This window comes from Scyliorhinus canicula, chromosome 8, assembly GCF_902713615.1.
Source record: "Scyliorhinus canicula chromosome 8, sScyCan1.1, whole genome shotgun sequence".
Classification (NCBI taxonomy): domain Eukaryota; kingdom Metazoa; phylum Chordata; class Chondrichthyes; order Carcharhiniformes; family Scyliorhinidae; genus Scyliorhinus; species Scyliorhinus canicula.
Window position 1 is genome coordinate 131,413,566 of NC_052153.1, and position 13,159 is coordinate 131,426,724.

Below are 13,159 nucleotides of genomic sequence, written 5' to 3' on the forward strand. Positions count from 1 at the left end.
ACAGGCCATCAGGAAATTTATCTGTCTTTAATCCCATCAGTTTATTCAATACCGTCTCCCTAGTGATGTTCATTCACCAAGTTCCTCCGCATTAACTGTAGTTTTTGGAATTTTAAAAATTATCTTCTACCATGAAGACCGAGGCAAAATATTGGTTCAGTGTCTCCGCCGTCACTGTTCCCCATTATTACCTCAACAGTATCGTCCTCTAAAGAGCCAACATTTACTTTTGCTATTTATTCAGGCTGGAGTCAGATAATTCAGCCCCTCAATTCCGCTCCACCATTCAATACAATGATGCCCATTCAATACGATCATGACTCATTGGCCTCAACTCCACTTTCATGCCCGTTCTCTATAACCCTTCAACCCATTATTAATTAAAAATCTGTCTATCTCCTCAAATTTACTCAATGTCCCGACATACACGGCACTCTTGGGTAGCAAATTCCACGGATTCACGACCCTTTGAGAGAAATCATTTCTCCTCATCTGTTTCAAATCTGCTACCCCTTATCCTAAAACTATGACCTCCTCATTCTAGATTGCCCACAAGAGGAAGCATCCACTCTACATCTACTTTTTCAGTACCATTTATCATCTTGTATATCTCAATTAGATCTCCTCTCATTCTTTTGAGAGTATCGGCCTAAATTGCTCAATCTCTCTTCATAATACAAACCCCTCATCCCTGGAATCAACCCAGTGAACTTCCACTGAACTGCTTCTAATGCAACTACATCCCTCCTCCAATAAGGGGACCAAAACTGGACACAATACTCCAGGTGCGGTCTCAATGCCTTGTACAGTTGCAGCAACACTTCCATACTTTTATACTCTATCTTTAGCTATAAAGGCCAAAATTTCATTTGCCTTCCTATTACCTGCTGTACTTGCATACAGGTGTTCTGTGATTCATACAAGCGGACACCAAGATCCCTCTGCACCAAAGCACTCTGAATTTTCTCTCCATTTAGATGAGTTGCCTTGCCATTTTTCCAACCAAAATAGATAACCTCACACTTACCCACGTTGAATTCCATCTGCCAAATTTTGATTCACTCATCTAATCTATATCGATTTGTAAATTTTTGATTTCCTCATTGCAACTTACGATCTCACCTATTTTAGTGTCTTTTATAGAGCCCAGATGAGTCCGAACCGAACTGATACAAAAGCAGTTTTTGTTTATTGCAACGTAAAGGTATTTACAATATACATCCGCTCCCAGCTAGGCCTGTTCTGTCGGTCCCATCATAGAACATAGAACAGTACAGCACAGAACAGGCCCTTCGGCCCTCGATGTTGTGCCGAGCCATGATCACCCTACTCAAACCCACGTATCCACCCTATACTCGTAACCCAACAACCCCCCCTTAACCTTAACCATCCTTGGCTGACTTTATACAAAACCATGACTGGTCTCGGGTTCACCCACCCCTTTAGCAAGGAAGCTCTTATTCGGCGAGGCTCATGGGGAAAATTATTGCTCACCCGTTGGTCTCGTGTGGGTTATAACCGTGTAATCTGCCAATTTGGTTATGCTACCTTATATCCCTGCATCCAACTTATTAATATAGTAAATAGTTGGAGCCCGAGGATCAAACACTGTGACAGCCCACCAGTTACATCTTACCAACCAGAAAAAAAGGCATTTATCCCTTCTCTTTGCCTTCTGTTGGTTAGCCAGTCATCTATCCAAGTTAATAAATTATCCCTAATCCCAAGTGATCTTATCTTGTGTATTAACCTTTTGTGCGGCACTTTAACAAATGCCTTCTGGAAATCCAGATGAAACACATCTACAGGATGCCCATTATCCACTTGGCTTGTTATATCTTCGAAGAACTCTAGCAAATTAGTGAAACCCTTCATAAAACCGTTTTGTGTTTTGACTTTCCAATTGTCCTGTTTTTTCTTCCTTAATAATGGGATTCTAACAATTCCCAACGACAAATGTTAAACAAACTTATCTATAATTTGCGACTTTCTGCCTCCCTCCCTTTTTGAATAAGGGTGTTACATTAGCATTTTCCCAATCCACTGGAACCTTTCCCGCATCCAGGGAATTTTGGAATATTATGGATCTTTAAAAAATTGTCAGTGGGATTATGATGCTTGAGGTAGAACTTTTTTAATAGAAAATTTAACAGATATCTGGAATGGTTTTCCCAATTGAACAGTGAAATTTAAAATGTGAGAATTAGCTAAGAAGCTGTTAGATAATGTGATGGGTAATCATAGGTTTCTACGAAAGGATAAACTTAATAGGCAACTGGATTCCCTCACCTAAGCTTTTTTTAAATATAAATTTGGAGCACGCAATTTTTTTTTCCAATTAAGGGGCAATTTAACATGACCAATTAAGGAGCAATTTAGCGTGGCCAATTCACCTACCCTGCACATCTTTTTGGATTGTGGGGTGAGACCCACGCAGACATGGGGAGAATGTGCAAACCACACGGACAGTGATCCGTGGCTGGGATCGAACCCGGGTCCTCGGCGCCGTGCCGCAGCAGTGCTCACCACTGTGCCACCATGTTCCCCCCTATGCTAAGTCTGTGAAATGAGAAAAGATTAAAACAAAATTCACTTTATTATGACCTGTCCAAGATCTCTGTATTTAAATTGTCATTTCTTTTGTATGATTTTGTTATATCAAAGATGTTTGATTTAATTTGTTTCTCGTATGTCTCCATTCTTGTCTTTCAGTATCGAGAACACTGTGAGGGAACTGCAATCAGACCTTAATAGGCTGTGCATAGGAGAGAAATTGCAAAACACTGGTGATTGCCTGCAGTGGTTAAGCAGTTACAATATTTCCTGTGTCAAACCATTCACCACTCCATGTGACCAGTTGACAAACTTTCTTAAAGCAGTGGTAAATAAAATTATTTTTTAATTGATGAAACATAGTGGAAAAGTTTGCTGGAAAATGATCTATTATTAAATTAGCAAAATTGTTATATTGAAACTTAGGAAAGCATCACAACATTCATGCGACACACTTCAAATTAATCTTGAATTAATATTTATTTTAATCACGTTTTATTACTTTCAAAAGTTTTATTTGTTTAGAGTTTGTGTTGCAGAATGAGACAAAATAGCACGACGAGCAGGATTTTTGTTTTTGTGTTGGGACCCTGGGAGCAAATGTGGGCTCTCAACCCACGCTGCACGAGGAGCAGTCACACGACAGTGATTTTCCTTAAATTGGCCAGTTAGTGTCCAGAAGATGTGCTTGTCATCTAATAAGCATGGCAGGTGGGCTCTGAAAACTGGAAGGCGAGTAGAGCGGGAAGGAGCTGAAGCCTGCCATTTAAGATGTGAAAGAGGGTACTTCCAACTTGAGGTAGCCTCGAAACACTTTTAAATCTTCAATTAATAAATGACCACTGTTGGCATTATAACATAGGGGGAACCCCCTCCAATTGGCGAGCTTTGGCTTTAGTTGTGGCTAGGCGGGCGAAGAAGGCCTCAGGCTCTGCCTTGTACTCCAATATGCTGCTGGGAAGGTGCACTTAGGCATTTCAACCTATTCTGACACAGAGAGGCCCACAGGCTGACTGGGATTTTGCAGTTGGCCTCTGTTAAATTACTTTAATTAGCTGTTGACTTACCTTAATTGGCCACCAATTTGCCTTAATTACCTTAATTTGCCCAAAGGTAACCCTTTCGCCTCCAATCCCACCTCTTAGAAAATGGTCCAGCAATGGGATGGTGCCCGCAAAAAGACCAGAGGCGCAATTTTATGTATCCACTTGCCCCCATGTGGCAGTGAAAATTCAGCCCGACAAATTTACCTACTTTTTATGAATTTTGATTGAGTTCGAAATAGTGTGCTTGGTAGTCAGGTGGACAGAGATGCAATAGTATAAGGTTGTGAGTTAGAGGTAGTAGTAAAACACTGTTATATTGTGAAAAATAAGTTATACCTGGTTTAACAAAGTCACAAGGTTTTCTCCAGGTGCTCCGATTTCCTCCCACAAGTCCTGAAATACATACTGTTAGGTGAATTGGACATTCTGAATTCTCCCTCGGTGTACATAGAATTTACAGTGCAGAAGGAGGCTATTCGGCCCATCGAGTCACCAGCTCTTGGAAAGAGCATCCCACCCAAGGTCAACACCCCCACCCTATCCCCATAACCCAGTAACCCCACCCAACACTAAGGGCAATTTTGGACACTAAGGGCAATTTATCATGGCCAATCCACCTAACCTGCACATCTTTGGACTGTGGGAGAAAACTGGAGCACCCGGAGGAAACCCACGCACACACTGGGAGGATGTGCAGACTCCGCACAGACAATGACCCAAGCCGGAATCGAACCTTCATTGCAGTGTTAATGTGAGTCTACTTCAGATTATTATTATATAAAATATCGCAATTTCTCTACCTTTCCAAAATTTCTGTTCTGTCTAAATATGATATTAGCTGGAATATTTAGCTGCCAGACATGATCAGTGTATAGGCTGCTCTCTTTAAAGGCTACTTCTCGAAGTTTACAGCATAGAAGTAGATCATTCAGCTCATTATGCTGTGCTGGCTCTGTGGAAGAGCTAACCAATTAGTTATTTGCTCTTTCCCAATAGCTCTACAAAGTCAATTATCCGCTATATGTCATGAACTAGCAATTCGGCCTCAATCATTTTTGGGCATAAGGGGAGGGTTTGTCTTGGTCAGGTATGGCAGTGGGGTGAGTTGCTTACCTTTGTCGCAGATAATCCCAAGGGCTGGTTTCCTGAGTACAACCTGCACAGAAAATCTTGGAGAAGGCCCTTCAAACAGGCAAAAGACCTATTAGTTATGCATGCAAAAGCCCAAACATGTGTTTCAGGTGCGGGTAAAAAAAAATACTTATTTAGCCTTATCCAAAATGGTATGAGATGCACTCCTGATTGGAAATGTGTGCACACTTCCTGCCTGCCACATCGGGAGTGAAATAGTCTAAGTACACCCAACTCTGCTCTTCCACAGTGCTAAAATCTTGTTCAGCAACTTCTGTTTGAAAGCGAAGTGGGCAAAGTTGACAAACTGACTCATACACCAGTAAGTTTCACAGGCATTTGTAGCCTTCTGATATCTTGCCCAAATAAACAATTTTTATTTATAACACTGGAAATTAAGAGCAAGTAGGCAACTCATCGGTAAGTACCACCACTAAACGCAAAGGCGGGATCTAGCTGTTCACACTGGTGGGATCTTCCAGTCCTGCTGGCGTAGCAAACCGGCCGCGGGTTTCCCTGTGACCTTGAGTGGATTCAGTGGGAAATCTCATTGACCGCGGTGGGACCATAAAATCCCGCCACAGGCCAACAGCGGGCTGCCACCGAGATACACGCTGCAGGGAGGAAGGAGAATCTCACCCCATGTTTTTATTACCTAGCATATACAAAAAAATCTTTAGATATTAGGCTAAAAAAAAAATGATAGTCATGGCATGCTCATGTTTTCCCAATGCACTCTGTTGCCAATTCTTACGATTGTGGTGACACTGAGCAAAATCGGGCATTTCCTTATAGAGAGTGGGAAACTCACCTGAGATTCTGTCCATGTTCATTGATTCAAAGCAACAATTGTGAGCCTGTCTTTATGCTGCTTGTTCATTCTCTGAGTCTTGTGTACAAGACACCCAGAGGAAAAAGGGAACGATTTCTTGCTTAAAAGAGGTGAGAAAATAGCTTTCCCAAAGAAAACAATTGAAGTAAATGTATTAATCACTGCATTGAGGCAGTGCAGTCTAAAATATATGAAAAAATAGCACACAAAAAATAGAGTCCCTTGTGTGAATTTCCTGCTCTGCAGTCCAAGATCGCTTCAAGGTCAAGGGGTGGGAATTTTATTTCAAACCATATTATGAGTAACTAATATAACATTTATTCTTTGCTTTTTGTTGTAAATCAACTGCAGATTTACAGCTTGAGAAGATTTTGGAAGCCCTTATATAAAGTGGTATTCCCATTGCACTCAATAATATTCCTAAAGTTGCCCGAGGTGCAATATCTATCTTGTACTGTGAAGCTCTGGTTCCTGATACAGATATCATCATTATATCTGTCAAGGACAAACAGTAACTGGTTATTGCTGATGTCAGTTCTGTAGTTATCTGTGAGTATGTATTCTCATCTCTTATTTTCTTTACTACCAGCTTCACTTTCTGAAGACAGAAGAAGGCCCAGAAGAAATGATCATGCAGCTACTCCTGGATCTCTCTGCTGAGTGCGGCGTTGTATTTCCATTGAATTCATGTGGAGCTTCATTTCATGTTCCTTCTACTACGTCAGCTCATGCCATTGAGTTCAATGATTCTCTTGATGCCCTGTCTGTGTGGGATGATGTGAAGTTACATCTTCGTAGGTTCTTGGTTGATAAGCTTCAAAATTGTCAAGGAATGAATAATATGCTTCCAAATATTAAATCCAAAGCACAGTGTCTTCAGCGGCTTCTGTTTTTGTACCCAGAAACTGAAGTTCTAACCAAATATCAAAGTATCCAGTGCAAATCTGTGCAAGACCTGCTGCAGGGTAATATCTTGACTAATACGGATGAGATCAGTTTTGACAAAGTGGCTTGTGGGTTTGAAAACATGATTCCTGTGGTGTGTACAATGATGAGACAAGATTTGTATGCTTTACGTACACTTGTGGAGGATACTAAAGTATTGAAATTTATTAATGATGCATACTTGCAGAATATTGCGGAAGAGCTCTACGTTATTACTGAAAAGCTTTGTGCACAGCAGCTGAGGAAAAATGTGCAACACTTGGCGAAGACAAACAAAAACTTAAACAAACAAAAGGGAGCAGTACAGTTTGCGGGTTAGTGCATTTCATTGCTACTTACTTTGGCAGATAGTGCTTTAGTATGTTTAATGATCGCATAGATGTTTGTTATTTAAATGAATGTTTACTACATTATCAACCTTGACAATGGGTGGCACAGTGTTAGAACTGCTGCCTAACACCAGCAGGGACTCGGGTTCAATTCTGGCCTTGGGTGACTGTGTGGAGTTTTCACATTCTCCCTGTGTCTACGTGTGTCTCCTCTGGGTGCTCCGGTTTCCTCTCACTCCAAGAATGTGCAGCTTAGGTGAATGACCATGCAAAATTGCCCTTAATGCTCAAAAGGTTAGGTGGGGTTATGGAGATAGGGTGGGGCATGGGCCTTGGTATGGTCCTCTGTTGGAGAATTGGTGCAGACTTGATGGGCCAAATGGACTCCTTCTGCACTATAGGGATTCTATGACTCACTGGTAAAATTCTCACCTCTGAATCAAAAGGTTGTGGGTTTAAGCCCGCATGCCAGGCCGAGATTTCACGACAGTACCAAGGGGGTGCTACATTGTTGAAGGTGTCACCTTTGGATGACATATTAAACCAAGGCTTTGTCTGTCCTCTCAGATGGACAATAAGGGGCAGGATCCTCTGTTTGCCGATGCCTAAATCACAAAATGCTATTGTACAGTTCCTTTGGCACTGCTGGACGGTGTTGTTGGTGGCGCTGACCGCCTCTGCCACCTGCGCCCAGGCACGACTACCGGCGGCAACCTTCCCGGCCGGGGTACAGGGTCATCCTCCTCTCCTCCACAGCATCCAGGAGGATCTCCAGCTCTGCGTTGGTGAAATGGGGTGCCACTCTCCTTGCTGTCATCCAGTTGGCTGGGATGGTGTGGGGAGTGAAGTGATTATGTGCGGATGCAGCTTGTCAGCCTCCTGAGTATCAATCGCGGAACTGGCGAATCTCTCATTATAATAGATTGTGTTCCACGTGGCGCCTGTGGTAGCCCCTCGACAGTAGCAGAATTGGTCCAGGTGCGGCTCCAGTTTTGCTGTCGTGTAAGTCCACAAATTCTGCATTGGCATCAACACTAAGTATCAGAAATGGAGATTTGCACCGAAGATCTTTTTCTTTCTCTCTGTTAAAAATTCTTTTTTTCTCTTTACTTCCATCATCCACAAGTTTGATGGGCTTCCTTCTGTGCTACAAGGAGAGGTGTTGCTCGTTTACTGAGTGTACTTAACACTCAATTGGCTCTGTTTTATTCCTTAGCTCTAGAGTCGCCAGGTATCCTTATGATACCGCCACGAGGTTCAAGTTCAAGTTCAGATCAATGACTCAATACACCAGTTAGTAAGGTTCAATCAAACACATTTATTATTACACAGTAAATTGATACTTATGCAACTAATACTAACGGACTAAACTATTCCTACCACTATAAGCCAATACTTATCTTCGAGAAGGGAACACACTGGATCAGGGAACAATGGCCTCTTGTTCTGTCCTGAGACTGCAGGCTTCCCAGTTGGTACGGGCTAAGGGGCCAGGAGTGTCTACTCTCGTAGCGTTTGAATTCCCCAATACTGGGGCTGTTTCCCGATCGCTGGCCGGTTCTTGGGGCTGTTTGTAACTTATTGTTTCAGACTCCCGTTGGCGCCGGGAAGTCTGACCTTCTATAGAATGTCCCAATTGTAGCTAATCATTGTATCCATTGTTCCTGGGGATCGTTTCATTAATATGCAAACTTGTTAGTTTCAGTGCTGTCTGGTTTCTCTGCAGACAGAATACACAGAGAGATTCTGCAGCCAGCTTGTCTTTCTGACATTGTCCAATTTTCCCTGCATGCATTTCAATTCTCCATTTTGTGTCGGGCAGTGGCCAACTTCGGTGGCTACAGTGGTTAAAAAAGTTAGTACTGTTCTCTTTGGAACAGAGAAGGTTAAGGGGTGACGGAATAGAGATGACTAGGTTCAGATGAAGCAAATAAGGGAAAAGATTTCCTCTGCAAATTAGTTAATAAATAGACGTAATTGATTTCTAATCATTGGAAAATGATCTAGAGAGATGAGATGAGAAGAAACATTTTTACTCGAGATTTGTCAGGATCTGAAACCCTCCATCTGAAAGGGCGGTGGAAGTTGATTCTGTTATCAAGTTCAAAACTGAGTTGGACTATTGGTGAAACTTACAGCATTATGGATTATAGCGGCAATGTAGGATTGTGCATGAGTACTCTGTCAAAGAGCCAGCCCAGTCATAACAGACCAAATAAACCCTTCTTTGTGCTGTAGGTTTCTCTGATTCCACATTTGTAAGATACCATAATATGTTAATTTAAGTACACTTTTTTGCATTGAGTTCTGAGCCCAGGTTAATGTTATTTACTGTATTGACTGTATGGCTTTCAACATTGCAGAAATTCTTCATGACCACCAATGTATGCGATTTGAGTGGTTGATCAATTTTAATATTTTCATTTTTCACCTGTCTCACTCATATAATAGCAAACCTATGGGAAAGGAGAAAATACAGCCAGCAATGAAGTGTGGGTTAGATTAAAATTATTTTCTGAATTCCCCACTGAGGATACAACTGCACCATAAAAATAAAAAAGGTGCACACAAACTGTTATATGTTTCCTTTTTAGCAGTAGTTGCAGCAGTTCCATTTAATTTAACATATTCAGTCCATGTGGATACTAATGTACAATATGATTTTACACAATGAGGTGAGGTCTGTCAGAGGTCATTGAATTTCACAAGAAAATTTGTCATTTGCAAAATTCAGATCTAGTAAGTGATCCAAATTGTACCTAAAAGAAAGATTAACTTTGTTTGAAAGCAAACATTATAGGATGTGATCTTAATTAAGCAAACTTTTTTAAACCATTCTATGAACTGGTTTATGTCCAGGAAGCTTTTCTAACACAGTATGTAGATTGTCCGACCAGAGGGGAGGCCATTTTGGATTTGGTACTTGGTAATGAACCAGGGCAAGTGATAGATTTGTTAGTGGGGGAGCATTTTGGAGATAGTGACCACAATTCTGTGACTTTCACTTTAGTAATGGAGAGGGATAGGTGCGTGCAACAGGGCAAGATTTACAATTGGGGGAAGGGTAAATACGATGCTGTCAGACAAGAATTGAAGTGCATAAATTGGGAACATAGGCTGTCAATTGAAATGTGGAACTTGTTCAAGGAACAGATACTACGTGTCCTTGATATGTATGTCCCTGTCAGGCAGGAAAGAGATGGTTGAGTGAGGGAACCATGGTTGACAAGAGAGGTTGAATGTCTTGTTAAGAGGAAGAAGGATACTTGTGTAAGGCTGAGGAAACAATGTTCAGACAGGGCGCTGGAGCGATACAAGATAGCTAGGAAGGAACTGAAGAAATAGATTAGGAGAGCTAAGAGAAGGCATGAAAAATCTTTGGCCTTTTACACATATGTGAGAAATATGAGAATGACTAGTGCGAGGGTCGGTCCGATCAAGGACAGTAGTGGGAGATTGTGTATTGAGTCTGAAGAGATAGGAGAGGTCTTGAATGAGTACTTTTCTTCAGTATTTACGAATGAAAGGGGCCATATTGTTGGAGAGGACAGTGTGAAACAGACTGGTAAACTCGAGGAGATACTTGTTAGGAAGGAAGATGTGTTGGGCATTTTGAAAAACTTGAGGATAGACAAGTCCCCGGGCCTGACGGGATATATCCAAGGATTCTATGGGAAGCAAGAGATGAAATTGCAGAGCCGTTGGCAATGATCTTTACTTCCTTACTGTCAACAGAGGTGGTACCAGGGGATTGGAGAGTGGTGAATGTCGTGCCCCTGTTCAGAAAAGGGAATAGGGATAACCCTGGGAATTACAGGCCAGCTAGTCTTACTTCGGTGGTAGGCAAAGTAATGGAAAGGGTACTGAGGGATAGGATTTCTGAGCATCTGGAAAGACACTGCTTGATTAGGGATAATCACGGATTTGTGAGGGGTAGGTCTTGCCTCACAAGTCTTATTGAATTCTTTGAGGAGGTGACCAAGCACGTGAATGAAGGTAAAGCGATGGATGTAGTGTACATGGATTTTAGTAAGGCATTTGATGAGGCTCCCCATGGCAGGCTTATGCAGAAAGTAAGGAGGCTTGGGATAGTGGGAAATTTGGCCAGTTGGATAACGAACTGGCTAACCAATAAAAGTCAAGAGAGTGGTGGTGGATGGCAAATATTCAGTCTGGAGCCCAGTTACCAGTGGCATACCGCAGGGATCAGTTCTGGGTCCTCTGCTGTTTGTGATTTTCATTAATGAATTGGATGAGGGAGTTGAAGTAAATTTGCAGATGATACGAAGATTGGTGGAGTTGTGGATAGTGAGGAGGGCTGTTGTCGGCTGCAAAGAGACATAGATAGGATGCAGAGCTGGGCTGAGAAGTGGCAGATGGAGTTTAACCCTGAAAAGTGTGAAGTTGTCCATTTTGGAAGGACAAATATGAATGTGGAATACAGGGTTAACGGTAGGGTTCTTGGCAACGTGGAGGAGCAGAGAGATCTTGTGGTCTATGTTTATAGATCTTTGAAAGTTGCCACTCAAGTGGATAGAGTTGTGAAGAAGGCCTATGGTGTGCTAGTATTCATTAGCAGAGGGATTGAATTTAAGAGTCATGAGGTGATGATGCAGATGGACAAAACCTGGGTAAGGCCACATTTGGAGTACTGTCTGCAGTTCTGGTCGCCTCATTTTAGGAAGGATGTGGAAGCTTTGGGAAAGGTGCAAAGGAGATTTACCAGGATGTTGCCTGGAATGGAGAGTAGGTCTTACGAGGAAAGGTTGAGGGTGCTCAGCCTTTGCTCATTAGAACGGTGAAGGATGAGGGGCGACTTGATAGAGGTTTATAAGATGATCAGGGCAATAGATAGAGTAGACAGTCAGAGACTTTTTCCCCGGGTGGAACAAACCATTTCAAGGGGACATAAATTTAAGGCGAATGGTGGAAGATATAGGGGGGATGTCAGAGGTAGGTTCCTTACCCAGAGAGTAGTGGGGGCATCGAATGCACTGCCTGTGGAAGTAGTTGAGTCGGAAACATTAGGGACCTTCAAGCGGCTATTGGATAGGTACATGGATTACGGTAGAATGATCGGGTGTAGATTAATTTGTTCTTAATCTCGGGCAAAAGTTTGGCACAACATGGTATTTTTCTATGTTCTATGTTTTATAAATATTCCTATTGAATGTTTTGGGAAAATGCAAAGATATATTTAAATGAGAAATCTGTTTTAGTTTAAAAGGAGTATCATTATCTGAATACATTTAATAAATCGAGCATTAAAAATAAGTAACAGCAATTTTGATTTTCCAGTGATGTGCAATTTAAGAGGACTTTTGGAACACTTTTTTCTTTGTTGCTTCATAATTGCTGTGGCATCTCAGAAGCTCTCATCTTAGCAGTGATTTTGTCGCACAACTAGATTCAGGATTTTAGGTACTTGGCCCTGAACTCAATAGTCTAAATTAGTGGTGGGCGATCACACACACTGCTGGCAATGGTGGTTGTTTACTCCCATAATGCAGAGCATCAGTTCTGTCTGAAAGGTAGCACTCTTCATTGCAGGGAGAAGTGGAATCTGCAGGTAGGCTAAACCATTCAAGGGTCAAAGATATATGATTCCTGTCCTGGTTGCTAATTTTTTTTACCAATGTACTCAATCTTTCGAGAATGTAATTTTATTTTTATTGTTAGATAACATTGTGATTCTGCTTGAATCAGGTGCCCATAGGCAAAAGAATGTATGAATTAAAAGTAGAAACAAAGATGTAAATCATGGAGCAAATAGAAATAATAGGCTAAATCTTCCAACCTCCGAATCACAGACTACTGGAGATGTATGACTGAAGGTGCGCGTCAGGAAGTCCCCACAAAATTGTCTCGGAATCCTATGGACAATTCCCCTGCTTCCTGGGATCCACTGCGAATGTCTGACGTTAAGCTAGATTCGGACATTTGGGATAGATTTACACGACTTAAATCTGGATAGTTACCCAGGAAATGTTGGACAGATTTAAAATTTGATGTAACACCAGAGTAACTCCGAACACCACCCCCACAACCCCAAACAGATCTGAGCACTGAGATAGATTCAGAACAGATCTAGGCCAACTGGACCCAACCTTCCCCTCTTCCCCCCCCCCCCCCCCCCCCCCCCCCAGATCTGACTACACCATGACCTAACTACCCTCCCCCGATCTGACCTGACTACCAGACTTGACCACCCACCAACCAGACCAACTCCGACTCTCCTACGCATTCTACCTCAAGTCACCCACCCACTTCAGTCACCCACCTGCTAGCTAGCTCTCACTCTGACTTGCATGCATGCAAACATT

General features: G+C 42.1%; 1 protein-coding gene across 4 annotated transcripts in view; it reads left to right on the forward strand.

Annotated features, from left to right (window-relative positions):
* The window catches only part of kiaa0825 (KIAA0825 ortholog), a 593,054-nt gene that overhangs the window by 66,782 nt on the left and 513,113 nt on the right, over window positions 1-13,159 (forward strand). For all 4 annotated transcript variants that reach the window (XM_038805261.1, XM_038805263.1, XM_038805262.1 and 1 more), the window contains exons 3-4: window positions 2,713-2,881; window positions 6,152-6,821. In XM_038805261.1, the coding sequence (XP_038661189.1) occupies window positions 2,713-2,881; window positions 6,152-6,821 (839 nt within the window). The remainder of the gene's footprint in view (window positions 1-2,712; window positions 2,882-6,151; window positions 6,822-13,159) is intronic.